We start from the raw sequence: 12,500 nt of genomic DNA on the forward strand, positions 1-12,500 counted from the left end.
ACACACACACACACACACACACACACACACACACACATTGAAACAGAAGGGTGGAAATAAAACACACACATCTGCAAAATCTATCACCACCTCTTCGCGAGCCTATAAATGTCGTATAAAACCGTTGGGGTAAACACTGGCCTAAGGCTGCCATTACAACAGAGACTATGTGGTTTTCAGCGAGTCTATTACACCATCATCTTTGAGGGAAGGTTACAGGCAAGCAGTCATATATTTACCCACAGCCATCCCGTAAATCTTCAACTAAGATTCAATGAATGAAACTGGGATGAAAAACTGTGAGTTAGGCAAGAGGGAAGAGCACTCAAAAGATCCCAACATCTATAAGCCATGTTAGGTGTTTTGGTTCTCTATATTGGGTAAAGCTAGGCTATATCAACTTTCAAACTAGGTGAGGGTGTTGTTAGATAGATTGCTCTAACGTGCGAGGGTTATATAAGAAGGTTTCTTCAAGGTCTGATACGATAAAGTCGTGTCTTATCTTGTACGTTCAATTGCTCTTTGGAAAAATGTTAAAAAAATCTAGAGGCTTCTGGAACGGCAAGATTTTTATGTATAAACTTGCGATTATACTCAACTTCCCAATATTTATTCTATCCTTCAGTAATCTATATGATTTCAATAGTTATAAAGAGTGTATTTACTCAGTTATTAATGACTCTTGGGCAAGATTTATGTTAGTAACAATAATGTAAAAAGGCAAGATTCCATTCAATCATCTATTTAATAATACCTGGGTGTATTACCGAATCAGTTAATATACATATCTAAACGTCTAACATCTTATACCAAAGATAACGTCATTTGTATATATATGTATGTACATGAATGTGTCTGTAGCGTATGTCAATGAATGTGTCTGTCATTTGTATATATATATATGTATGTACATGAATGTGTCTGTAGCGTATGCAAATGAATGTGTCTGTCATTTGTATATATATGTGTGTACATGAATGTGTGTCTGTATCGTATATAAATGAATATGTCGTGTCATATATATATACTGGCACCATCCACAAACTTAGAAACATAATGACCCGAACATACATAGTTATAGAAGCTTCTACTGATATTGCAATTGAAAGTCCCAATGAAATTCATACAATACGGAGATGGAAACACGAGATACGAGTAGATGAAAGACAATGAAACAGAGCAACAAACACCACAACACACAACACACAAGCCGTTAATCTACAACGATTGTGAGTGTGCAAAAAAAAAATGACTTTACTCAGTTTAATTAAAGAGAGTGAGAGATTATTAATACAAAAAAACCCACTTCTGATGGGTAAGACTGTATGAGAAAAAACCCACATCATGCTCTTCGCCCAGCTCACCAAGGTCCTACCCTACCACGACGGGTGGAAAGATAAGAAAGAAAGAAAGAAAAAAAAAAGGAATATTGATGCGCTAACTTAGCCTAGCCATCATCACTTACCCAAGTCAGAGGGCGCTGTTTTGCTAAGGTCGATGGTGTCCGTTGCCCACAGTGCTAGGCCACGCTCGTCCTACAAGAAAAAGACAGCTAATCAGAGTAATATATATATATATATATATATATATATATATATATATATATATATATATATATATATATATATATATATATATATATTGAAAGGATCACAATTTTGCGCGTGATCAAGATATTCCTATGAGTCCACGGGGAAAATGAAACACGAAAAGTTCCCAAGTGCACTTTCGTGTAATTATCACATCATCAGGGGAGACAATCACATGTTTACCAAATGGCGTCCTAGCTTCGTCTCTTCGATGTATATCAACTGACTGTTATATTTCTCTCTTGTGTCTACCCTGATGATGTGATTATTACACGAAAGTGCACTTGGGAACTTTTCGCGTTTCATTTTCCCCGTGGACTCATAAGAATATATATATATATATATATATATATATATATATATATATATATATATATATATATATATATATATATATATATATATATAATATAACTCCAGCCTGGAATAAAAAACAAAAAAATTAATGTCTCATCATACTTCTTGACCTGGGTCGTCCTGGGGTTAAAAAAAAAAGCAAAATAAAAACATCTATAATATCCCTCTTGTCAATAATAACAGCCATTAGCCCTTCACCGTAATATAAATCCGACTTCGGATTACGTCAAAATCTCTCGACTTTATAAAAACGCGGTCAGTAAATCCCAGTGTGGGATTGAGCGCCTGTGGATCCCACCCCAAAAAAAAAAACAAAAGAGAGGTGAAATCCATAACAAAATCCATTACTTTATGTTACGTGACGAGTTTCATTTTGAAATACAGCTGAACCTCTGTATCAGACGAGTTTTATTTTGAAATACAGCTGAACCTCTGTATCAGACGAGTTTCATTTTGAAATACAGCTGAAACTCTGTATCAGACGAGTTTCATTTTGAAATACAGCTGAACCTCTGTATCAGACGAGTTTCATTTTGAAATACAGCTGAACCTCTGTATCAAACGAGTTTCATTTTGAAATACAGCTGAACCTCTGTATCAGACGAGTTTCATTTTGAAATACAGCTGAACCTCTGTATCAGACGAGTTTTATTTTGAAATACAGCTGAACCTCTGTATCAGACGAGTTTCATTTTGAAATACAGCTGAACCTCTGTATCAGACGAGTTTCATTTTGAAATACAGCTGTTCGAACCTCTGTATCAGACACGAAGAGCGGGGGGAAGAGGCGCATTCACACCCCACGTACCAGGTTCACCAAGGTAAAAAAAATATCTAACATGGCGTGTGAGGGTGTGTGTGTGTGTGTTGAGAGAGATGGGTCATTGTATAATCTACCATGACACGTAAAGGGTATAGAAGGATTAAGTACCAGTTAGGCGAAGGCATAGTCCGCGCCCACCGCTTCCCCTACACCCCTAAAAAAAGGGGGGAGGAGGAGTAGAAGTTACAACACCAAGGGAAATATTATTCACTGGCCGAACGTGAGTGGCATAGCGATTTGAAACCCATCCTGGTACAGAATAATGGCAGCAAGTATGAATTATGTATATGTGTGTATATATGTATATATGTCTGTGTATGTATGTATTTATATGTATACGTTGAAAGGTATAGGTGCTGTGTGTGTGGACGTGTATGTATATACATGTGTTCATGTGGGTGGGTTGGGCCATTATGTTTCCTTGCGCTACCTCGCTAACGCGGGAGACAGCGACAAAGCAAAATGAATAAATGAATAAATATACATGTATGTTCTTATACTCAATATAAATAATATACCTAAGCTCGTAATGGAACACCAACACCTGTGACTATAGACTCGTCTGGGTCAGTTAGCCAGGTACGAGATGCGTCAGCCAGGTACGAGATGCGTCAGCCAGGTACGAGATGCGTTAGCCAGGCACGAGATGCGTCAGCCAGGTACGAGATGCGTTAGCCACGTACGAGATGCGCCAGGAGTGTAGTACACCGGCCTCGCGTGATGGCCAGACCACACCAGCGAACAAAACACAGACACAAAGAAAACCCCAATTCATTATTCACTCACAAAAACATACGTCTATTAACGAAAATGATTTAAGGGTAACTGAAAAAAAAGAAGAAAATAGTCACTTTAATATCAGCGCTATTAATAATATGGTGATCCTTTCATTAACGTACGTAAATATATCATAATAAATGTATGCTTTACTAAGAATAACTTCCCATTCATGAAATTCCTCGACACGAAGAGACTTATTTCAGATACACAGCGGGGATTGGGGAGAGAAGTTAATGCCCTAATAAATAAAGAATATATTATAGACATGAAATTTTTAATTATCCAAGTAAGATCCTAAAGCTACTGTTCGCATTTTCTTATGTTTCTTTCAAGTTTATAAAAGAATTTTGCACAATGACCACAGTGATGAAGTAGTCTGTCTAGCTATGTCTGTACTCTGTAACATGTGTTCGTGTTCTGTAACACGTGTTCGTGTTCTGTAACATGTGTTCATGTTCTGTAACATGTGTTCATGTTCTGTAACATGTGTTCGTGTTCTGTAACATGTGCTCGTGCTGTGACATGTCTTCGTGTTCTGTAACATGTGTTCGTGTTCTGTAACATGTGCTCGTGTTCTATAACATGTGTTCGTGTTCTGTAACATGTGTTCGTGTTCTGTAAAATGTGTTCGTGTTCTGTAACATGTGTTCGTGTTCTGTAACATGTGTTCGTGTTCTGTTACATGTGTTCGTGGTCTGTAACATGTGTTGAATGACTATGAAGGTAAAATTCGTAAAATAATTACGTTATTGGATAATTTTAGTTCATTTATAATCCATTCTAAAGACTCAATAGGTGTACAAATCTGAGTTTTATCTTTCAAATGGTTTATGTACAGTTAAATCTAATGATAAGAACAGACCTTTGCTAAAATCTAAGGCACCATTGGCGCAACGAAACAAAAAATCTTTGATTACGAAGAACACCATTTCTATATCCTTTTGGAGAAAGGGACCAGATATTTCAGAGAAGGAAGTTAACGTAAAATTATTCCAGTCAGGTTTGTTGAGGTGCTAATATTTACGTTGAGAAGGGGCTGCTGGAGGAGGGAGGTGGTGCTGTTAGAACAGATACATATGAGTGTGTGGTCAGGTGAACCAAGTGGGGTGAAAAACAGATCGAGAATATCAAAAGAGTGGTCACAGAGGTCAGGTATATGGGTGAGGAGGGTGATGGTTCATCCTAGATCACTGAGAATGGAGACGCTCGTACGGAAATGAATATATGAAAGTGTTGCTTTGTCTGTTTTACATCCACAATTCTGACACTTGAAATGTAACACCGGTGAGTACTTCTCGTACCCAGAGGTCGTACAGTCGTCCTTAAATGATCGTACCGTCACCTTTAAGAGTCGTACCGTCGCGTTCCGGGGTCGTATCGTCGCGTTCCAGGGTCGCACCGTCGAGTTTCAGGGTCGCACCGTCGAGTTTAACGGGTTATCGTTGCCAGGCCCGCTTCACTTAGCACAGTGTCCCCTACAATTACCAAAGAAAACTATCGGGGGAGACTCTAACAAATAGTAATCTTGCTAACATAACAAATCCCTCATCTTTCACGTCCATCTAAATGTACCTTGTCATTCCTAATCGTAATGAATAAGTTCAAAAGAGAGTAGCTGGGACATTACAGCTCCTGAATGCACCATAAATATCATCCCTGCATCGCTTTGAACATAGCAAAAGGTCTTGGAGACGATCGATGAGAGAACGTGTCCCCGGCCGTGTCTAGTTGAAGGTAGGACTGTCATAAACCTTAAGTCGGGCAATGACCCTCCAACATTAAAATACCGTCCTAAATTCCTAAGTAAATTCCCTCTGAGAATTACAACATAATTATACCCTAAACTTCACAAGATTTGGTATGTGGTAGAAAAAAAAATAATAATGATAATAAGTACACGACAAATGAATATTTGACAGTGATAATAAACTCTTAAAAAATGTTTTTTAAAAAAATATATGACATTTGAATTCTACATGGATAACGAAGCATTCATTCCTAGCCCGGTAGTGGTTTCTGGGAAGCCAAATCTGGAATTATCTAAAAGAAAGAAAGGTACAAATTTATTTCGCAAATACTTAATATTTGGTACATGCTCAACCTCACGGCACCGTTCTTTTAGCTTAAAAAAAATCCACCTTCTTAAATATATATATATATATATATATATATATATATATATATATATATATATATATATATATATATATATATATATATATTGGAAAGGATCACAATTTTGCAATTTTACACGACAGTGCACTTGGGAACTTTTCGTCTTTCATTTTCCCCGTGGACTCATAGGAATATATATATATATATATATATATATATATATATATATATATATATATATATATATATATATATATATATATATATATATATTTTTTTTTTTTTTTTTTTTTTTTTTTTTTTTACTTTGTCGCTGTCTCCCGCGTTTGCGAGGTAGCGCAAGGAAACAGACGAAAGAAATGGCCCAACCCCCCCCCCCCCATACACATGTACATACACACGTCCACACACGCAAATATACATCCTACACAGCTTTCCATGGTTTACCCCAGACGCTTCACATGCCTTGATTTACTCCACTGACAGCACGTCAACCCCTGTATACCACATCGCTCCAATTCACTCTATTCCTTGCCCTCCTTACACCCTCCTGCATGTTCAGGCCCCGATCACACAAAATCTTTTTCACTCCATCTTTCCACCTCCAATTTGGTCTCCCTCTTCTCCTCGTTCCCCCCACCTCCGACACATATATCCTCTTGGTCAATCTTTCCTCACTCATTCTCTCCATGTGCCCAAACCATTTCAAAACACCCTCTTCTGCTCTCTCAACCACGCTCTTTTTATTTCCACACATCTCTCTTACCCTTACGTTACTTACTCGATCAAACCACCTCACACCACACATTGTCCTCAAACATCTCATTTCCAGCACATCCATCCTCCTGCGCACAACTCTATCCATAGCCCACGCCTCGCAACCATACAACATTGTTGGAACCACTATTCCTTCAAACATACCCATTTTTGCTTTCCGAGATAATGTTCTCGACTTCCACACATTTTTCAAGGCTCCCAAAATTTTCGCCCCCTCCCCCACCCTATGATCCACTTCCGCTTCCATGGTTCCATCCGCTGACAGATCCACTCCCAGATATCTAAAACACTTCACTTCCTCCAGTTTTTCTCCATTCAAACTCACCTCCCAATTGACTTGACCCTCAACCCTACTGTACCTAATAACCTTGCTCTTATTCACATTTACTCTTAACTTTCTTCTTCCACACACTTTACCAAACTCAGTCACCAGCTTCTGCAGTTTCTCACATGAATCAGCCACCAGCGCTGTATATATATATATATATATATATATATATATATATATATATATATATATATATATATATATATATATATATATATCCTAGGGTAAGCCTGGTACCCATTTTATCGACCAGCCCCTAGGGGAGGATGAACAGCTGGGTTAACTGTGGACCGGCTGCCGCGACCTGGACTCGAACTTAGGCAGACTCGACCCATGAGTGGCCCATGAACGAGTCACGGTAAACAACTCTAACCCCTTATACCACGGAGGTCCATCTAGTCATGTGTGTGTGTGTGTGTGTGTGTGTGTGTGTGTGTGTGTGTGTGTCTGGTGACCCATCTTACGTTTCTCTTATTGCTCTTGGTTGTCCTACCTCTGTGCCTTTCACATATCCAGACACAGCGTTATCATAACCCGGTTTTCAAAGACCACAGCATGTGATCAAGTCATCCCTTTACTCTTCTCTCTTCCACGAGGAACAAAACCGACAAGGCCTCTCGTCTATCACCACAACTCACCTCTTCGTTCCGGTACCATCTTTCTGGCTCTCCTCTGGACTTCCTCTATTGGTTCTCTCTTACTTCTTTACCTCCTCTGGACTTCCTCTATTGGTTCTCTGTTACTTCTTTACCTCCTCTGGACTTCCTCTATTGGTTCTCTCTTACTTCTTTACCTCCTCTGGACTTCCTCTATTGGTTCTCTGTTACTTCTTTACCTCCTCTGGACTTCCTCTATTGGTTCTCTGTTACTTCTTTACCTCCTCTGGACTTCCTCTATTGGTTCTCTGTTACTTCTTTACCTCCTCTGGACTTCCTCTATTGGTTCTCTGTTACTTCTTTACCTCCTCTGGACTTCCTCTAATGGTTTTCTGTTACTTCTTTACCTCCTCTGGACTTCCTCTATTGGTTCTCTCTTACTTCTTTACCTCCTCTGGACTTCCTCTATTGGTTCTCTGTTACTTCTTTAAAGTGTGATAACCAAACATGAGGATATTCGACTTATGGCCCTGTGTAGGACGTGGAATATTTCGTGAATATTTTCTGATCCTCCCAGTGTAGGATGTGAATATTTCGTGAATATTTCAGATCCTTCCAGTGTAGGACGTGAATATTTCGTGAATATTTCCAGATTCTCCCAGTGTAGGATGTGAATATTTCGTGAATATTTCCTGATCCTCCCAGTGTAGGACGAGAATATTTCGTGAATATTTCCAGATCCTCCCAGTGTAGGACGTGGAATATTTCGTGAATATTTCCAGATCCTCCCAGTGTAGGACGTGAATATTTGGTGAATATTTCCAGATCCTCCCAGTGTAGGACGTGAATATTTCGTGAATATTTCCAGATTCTCCCAGTGTAGGACGCGGAATATTTCGTGAATATTTCCAGATTCTCCCAGTGTAGGACGTGGAATATTTGGTGAATATTTCCAGATCCTCCCAGTGTAGGACGTGAATATTTGGTGAATATTTCCTGATCCTCCCAGTGTAGGACGTGAATATTTCATGAATATTTCCAGATTCTCCCAGTGTAGGACGAGAATATTTCGTGAATATTTCCAGATCCTCCCAGTGTAGGACGTGAATATTTGGTGAATATTTCCAGATCCTCCCAGTGTAGGACGTGAATATTTGGTGAATATTTCCTGATCCTCCCAGTGTAGGACGTGAATATTTCATGAATATTTCCAGATTCTCCCAGTGTAGGACGAGAATATTTCGTGAATATTTCCAGATCCTCCCAGTGTAGGACGTGAATATTTGGTGAATATTTCCTGAACCTCCCAGTGTAGGACGTGGAATATTTCGTGAATATTTCCTGATCCTCCCAGTGTAGGACGTGGAATATTTCGTGAATATTTCCAGATCCTCCCAGTTTAGGACGAGAATATTTGGTGAATATTTCCAGATCCTCGTGCCTGAATACCAGCAGACAGACAGTCTATATTCTTACACATCTCTAAGAACTGATCCGATCAACAGGTTATGAACAACATTGACTTCTGGTGAGTCTCTCTCTCTCTCACACAGAGATTCCTGCAGCTGATTCCCAGCCAGATGACACATCTGAACATTGATCAATTTAGTTCTAGTGTCGATACTATTTTCTTCTCACACTACATTTTTCCTTCTTCATCTCAAATACGAACGAAATACTCTCGCCAGATGACACATCTGATCAATTTAGTTCTAGTGTCGATACTATTTTCTTCTCACACTACATTTTTCCTTCTTCATCTCAAATACGAACGAAATACTCTCTATATATATCACTCATAGCTTTATTCTTGAAGGATATCATACGAGACATTTTGGGTATACAGAACACTTCCCATCTTCAAACAATATACTGTAGTGGTGATACAACACAGACATGAATGTGGAGTAGAACAGTCCAAAGTCATTCACGTCTTGGGAGTGTTAGGTCTGAGGGGTGGGAGCGCTGGTTACAACTATAGACTCAGAGGGCCAAGTTCACTTGCGAACGCTGATAGCCAGGTGTTGGGTAGGTGAGTGAGGGAGGAGGGTGAGGCAGGCCAGGTTCTGTGTGTATGCCTGAGGGCGTGGCGTAGAGGTAAGAGACAAGGTCAAGATCTCAGGGTGGTGGCTTCCTGTCCTGTATTTGTAAAGGTCCTAGTTTACCCTGCAGCTTGACGTAGCGTCCCAGGCGACGAGTGAGGTACAACGACTCCTCAACATAGATTTCCCCGGCAGCTTATTGGCGTCTAATTACATGATCGTATTGAGGCTATCCCTCACTGTGTCACATCTTCATTTACATTTTACTCGGGGTTGAATCTCATGAAACCATGTCCCTGGTGGCAGCATATTCTCTAACGTTCATGGGTCTGACGATGATGTCTCGGTGTGTGTATGTGTGTGTGTGTGTGTGTGTGTGTGTGTGTGTGTGTGTGTGATGTTATAATGTCGTAGATCCCCTGTGTATTGTGGAGCCGCCGTGTTGAAGAGGTCGACCGACTGATTGTGATTCGAACATCCACTCGTCATCTCCGTTCCCGGGGCCACACATGCGCGCGCGCAACACGCTTGAGGTGTGGTTCGTTCCAGCTGTTTCTCTTGTCCATATTCACAAGTTGCGTCCTATGGTTCGAACGCTGGTATCTGAAGGACGTGAATGAATGTGCCGGGGACGACTTGAATACAGTCCAGGTCGAAAAGTAAAACGGTTATAGGGTATTTAATGCACACATGCCGTAATAATGAATACTGTATTGTGGGGAAAAAATACGTTCAGTCTCTCTCTCTCTCTCTCTCTCTCTCTCTCTCTCTCTCTCTCTCTCTCTCTCTCTCTCTCTCTCTCTCTCTCTCACACACACACACACACACACACACACACACATCTTTGTCCAAAGCTGCTAATCTTGCTTGCCAATCTTCATGACTGCAAATGTTTGCCGCCAGGGCAAAGAGAGAAAACAGACAAGCGGGTAAAGGAACACACACACAGACAGAAAGGTAAATAATGATATGCACGTAATGGCCAACGAACGAACGCACGCACGCACGCACAAACAAAAAACACATAAACATGCAGAAAAGTTCCTGGAATATATACAGGAAGACCTCCCCATGTCATCACGTCACGGTGCAGAGTTGAGCCAGACGAAGGGTGGGGGGTGGGTAATAATACGTGACAAATGTGGCTCGAACGTCCACACCTTCGAAACCGACGTAGGCAAACGGATGGTCTGGACTCATACGTGGCAAAAAGGTGAATTCAGGACGGCGATAAAGTGTAAGAAGGTTTTAACATACCGGTGGTACAAAAAACCAACCCAGCAAAGGCAAAAGCTACAGTGTGAGAGGTCCGTTGAATCAGTAAAAGGTCAAGGAGGAAAATGAGACTTGGGTTCTAGTAATCTCTGGTGACCTAGATCCAAGTTCAGCAGGGCAAAAGAGGCTGTCAGAAGACAGTGTGAAATTCTCGGGGTTTTCCATGGGAAGGAGACTACGAAACCATCTTTGAGACCTCTGTCCAATTCACTGGTTCGTCCCCATCTCGATGATATTATTGCGTTCACTTTTTTTTTGGACAACCTGTCTTAAAGAGAGAGAGAGAGAGAGAGAGAGAGAGAGAGAGAGAGAGAGAGAGAGAGAGAGAGAGAGAGAGAGAGGGAGGGAGGGAGGGAGGGAGGGAGCGAGAGAGAGAGAGAGAGAGAGAGAGAGAGAGAGAGAGAGAGAGAGAGAGAGAGAGAGAGAGAGAGAGAGAGAGAGAGAGGGAGGGAGGGAAGGAGGGAAGGAGGAAGGGAGGGAGAGAGAGAGAGAGAGAGAGAGAGAGAGAGAGAGAGAGAGAGAGAGAGAGAGAGAGAGAGAGAGAGAGAGGGAGGGAGGGGAGGGAGGGAGGGAAGGAGGAAGGGAGGGAGGGAAGGAGAGAGAGAGAGAGAGAGAGAGAGAGAGAGAGAGAGAGAGAGAGAGAGAGAGAGAGAGAGAGAGAGAGAGAGGGAGGGAGGGAGGGAGGGAGGGAGGGAGGGAAGGAGGAAGGGAGGGAGGGAAGGAGAGAGAGAGAGAGAGAGAGAGAGAGAGAGAGAGAGAGAGAGAGAGAGAGAGAGAGAGAGAGAGAGAGAGAGAGAGAATGGAGCGAGAGAGAGAGAGAGAGAGAGTACAGCATCGAGCTGCCAAGATGATTCATTCCCCCGGCCGGACTGAGAGACAAATCCTACGAGAGCAGATTAAGCGACATGACTCCATTTACCTTATAGGAAAAGAGAAGGTGGAGAGGTGATCTAACACTACTATACAGAACGATCGAGGACTTGGATCATTCGTCTGATCCTCACTCGTAGATGCAAACTCGAGGGCAAGCAACGTTTGACCCTCGAATGAGGCGAAGGACTATCTCTTCAACAAGGAGTGTTAACACATGGAACACTTACCCATTGCAGTGGTTGAAAGCAGTGTCAATGATCCGTTTAAGAGTAGACTTGATAAATACGTCGCTTCAAGTGTTTAAGAATAGATTTGATGAATACTTCGCTCCATGGCCACGACGGCGTCAAACGCTTTCCGGCAATCCGGGACACAATCCAACAATTCTTCCATTTTGTGCAAAGCGGTCCATACTCTCCCGTGCACGTCTGTATTAAGTTATGCTGGCTCTCTTGCGTGCGTTACACATGTGTCTTGCGTATGTTACACATGTTCTCTTGCGTGTGTTACACATGCCCTCTTGCGTATGTTACACATGCTCTCTTGCGTATGTTACACATGCTCTCTTGTGTATGTTACACATGCTCTCTTGCGTGTGTTACACATGTCTCTTGCGTATGTTACACATGTCTCTTGCGTATGTTACACATGTCTCTTGCGTATGTTACACATGCTCTCTTGCGTGTGTTACACATGTCTCTTGCGTATGTTACACATGTCTCTTGCGTATGTTACACATGCTCTCTTGCGTGTGTTACACATGTCTCTTGCGTATGTTACACATGTCTCTTGCGTATGTTACACATGCCCTCTTGCGTATGTTACACATGTCTCTTGCGTATGTTACACATGCTCTCTTGCGTGTGTTACACATGTCTCTTGCGTATGTTACACATGTCTCTTGCGTATGTTACACATGCTCTCTTGCGTATGTTACACATGTCT

General features: G+C 41.3%; 1 protein-coding gene across 1 annotated transcript in view; it reads right to left on the reverse strand.

Annotated features, from left to right (window-relative positions):
* LOC139756084 (TOG array regulator of axonemal microtubules protein 1) overlaps positions 1–12,500 on the reverse strand; it is a 269,423-nt gene that overhangs the window by 88,382 nt on the left and 168,541 nt on the right. The window contains 1 exon segment of the mRNA XM_071675112.1: positions 1,466–1,535. Within this exon segment, the coding sequence (XP_071531213.1) occupies positions 1,466–1,535 (70 nt within the window).

This window comes from Panulirus ornatus, chromosome 20 (assembly GCF_036320965.1).
Source record: "Panulirus ornatus isolate Po-2019 chromosome 20, ASM3632096v1, whole genome shotgun sequence".
In the NCBI taxonomy this organism is placed as follows: Eukaryota; Metazoa; Arthropoda; class Malacostraca; order Decapoda; family Palinuridae; genus Panulirus; species Panulirus ornatus.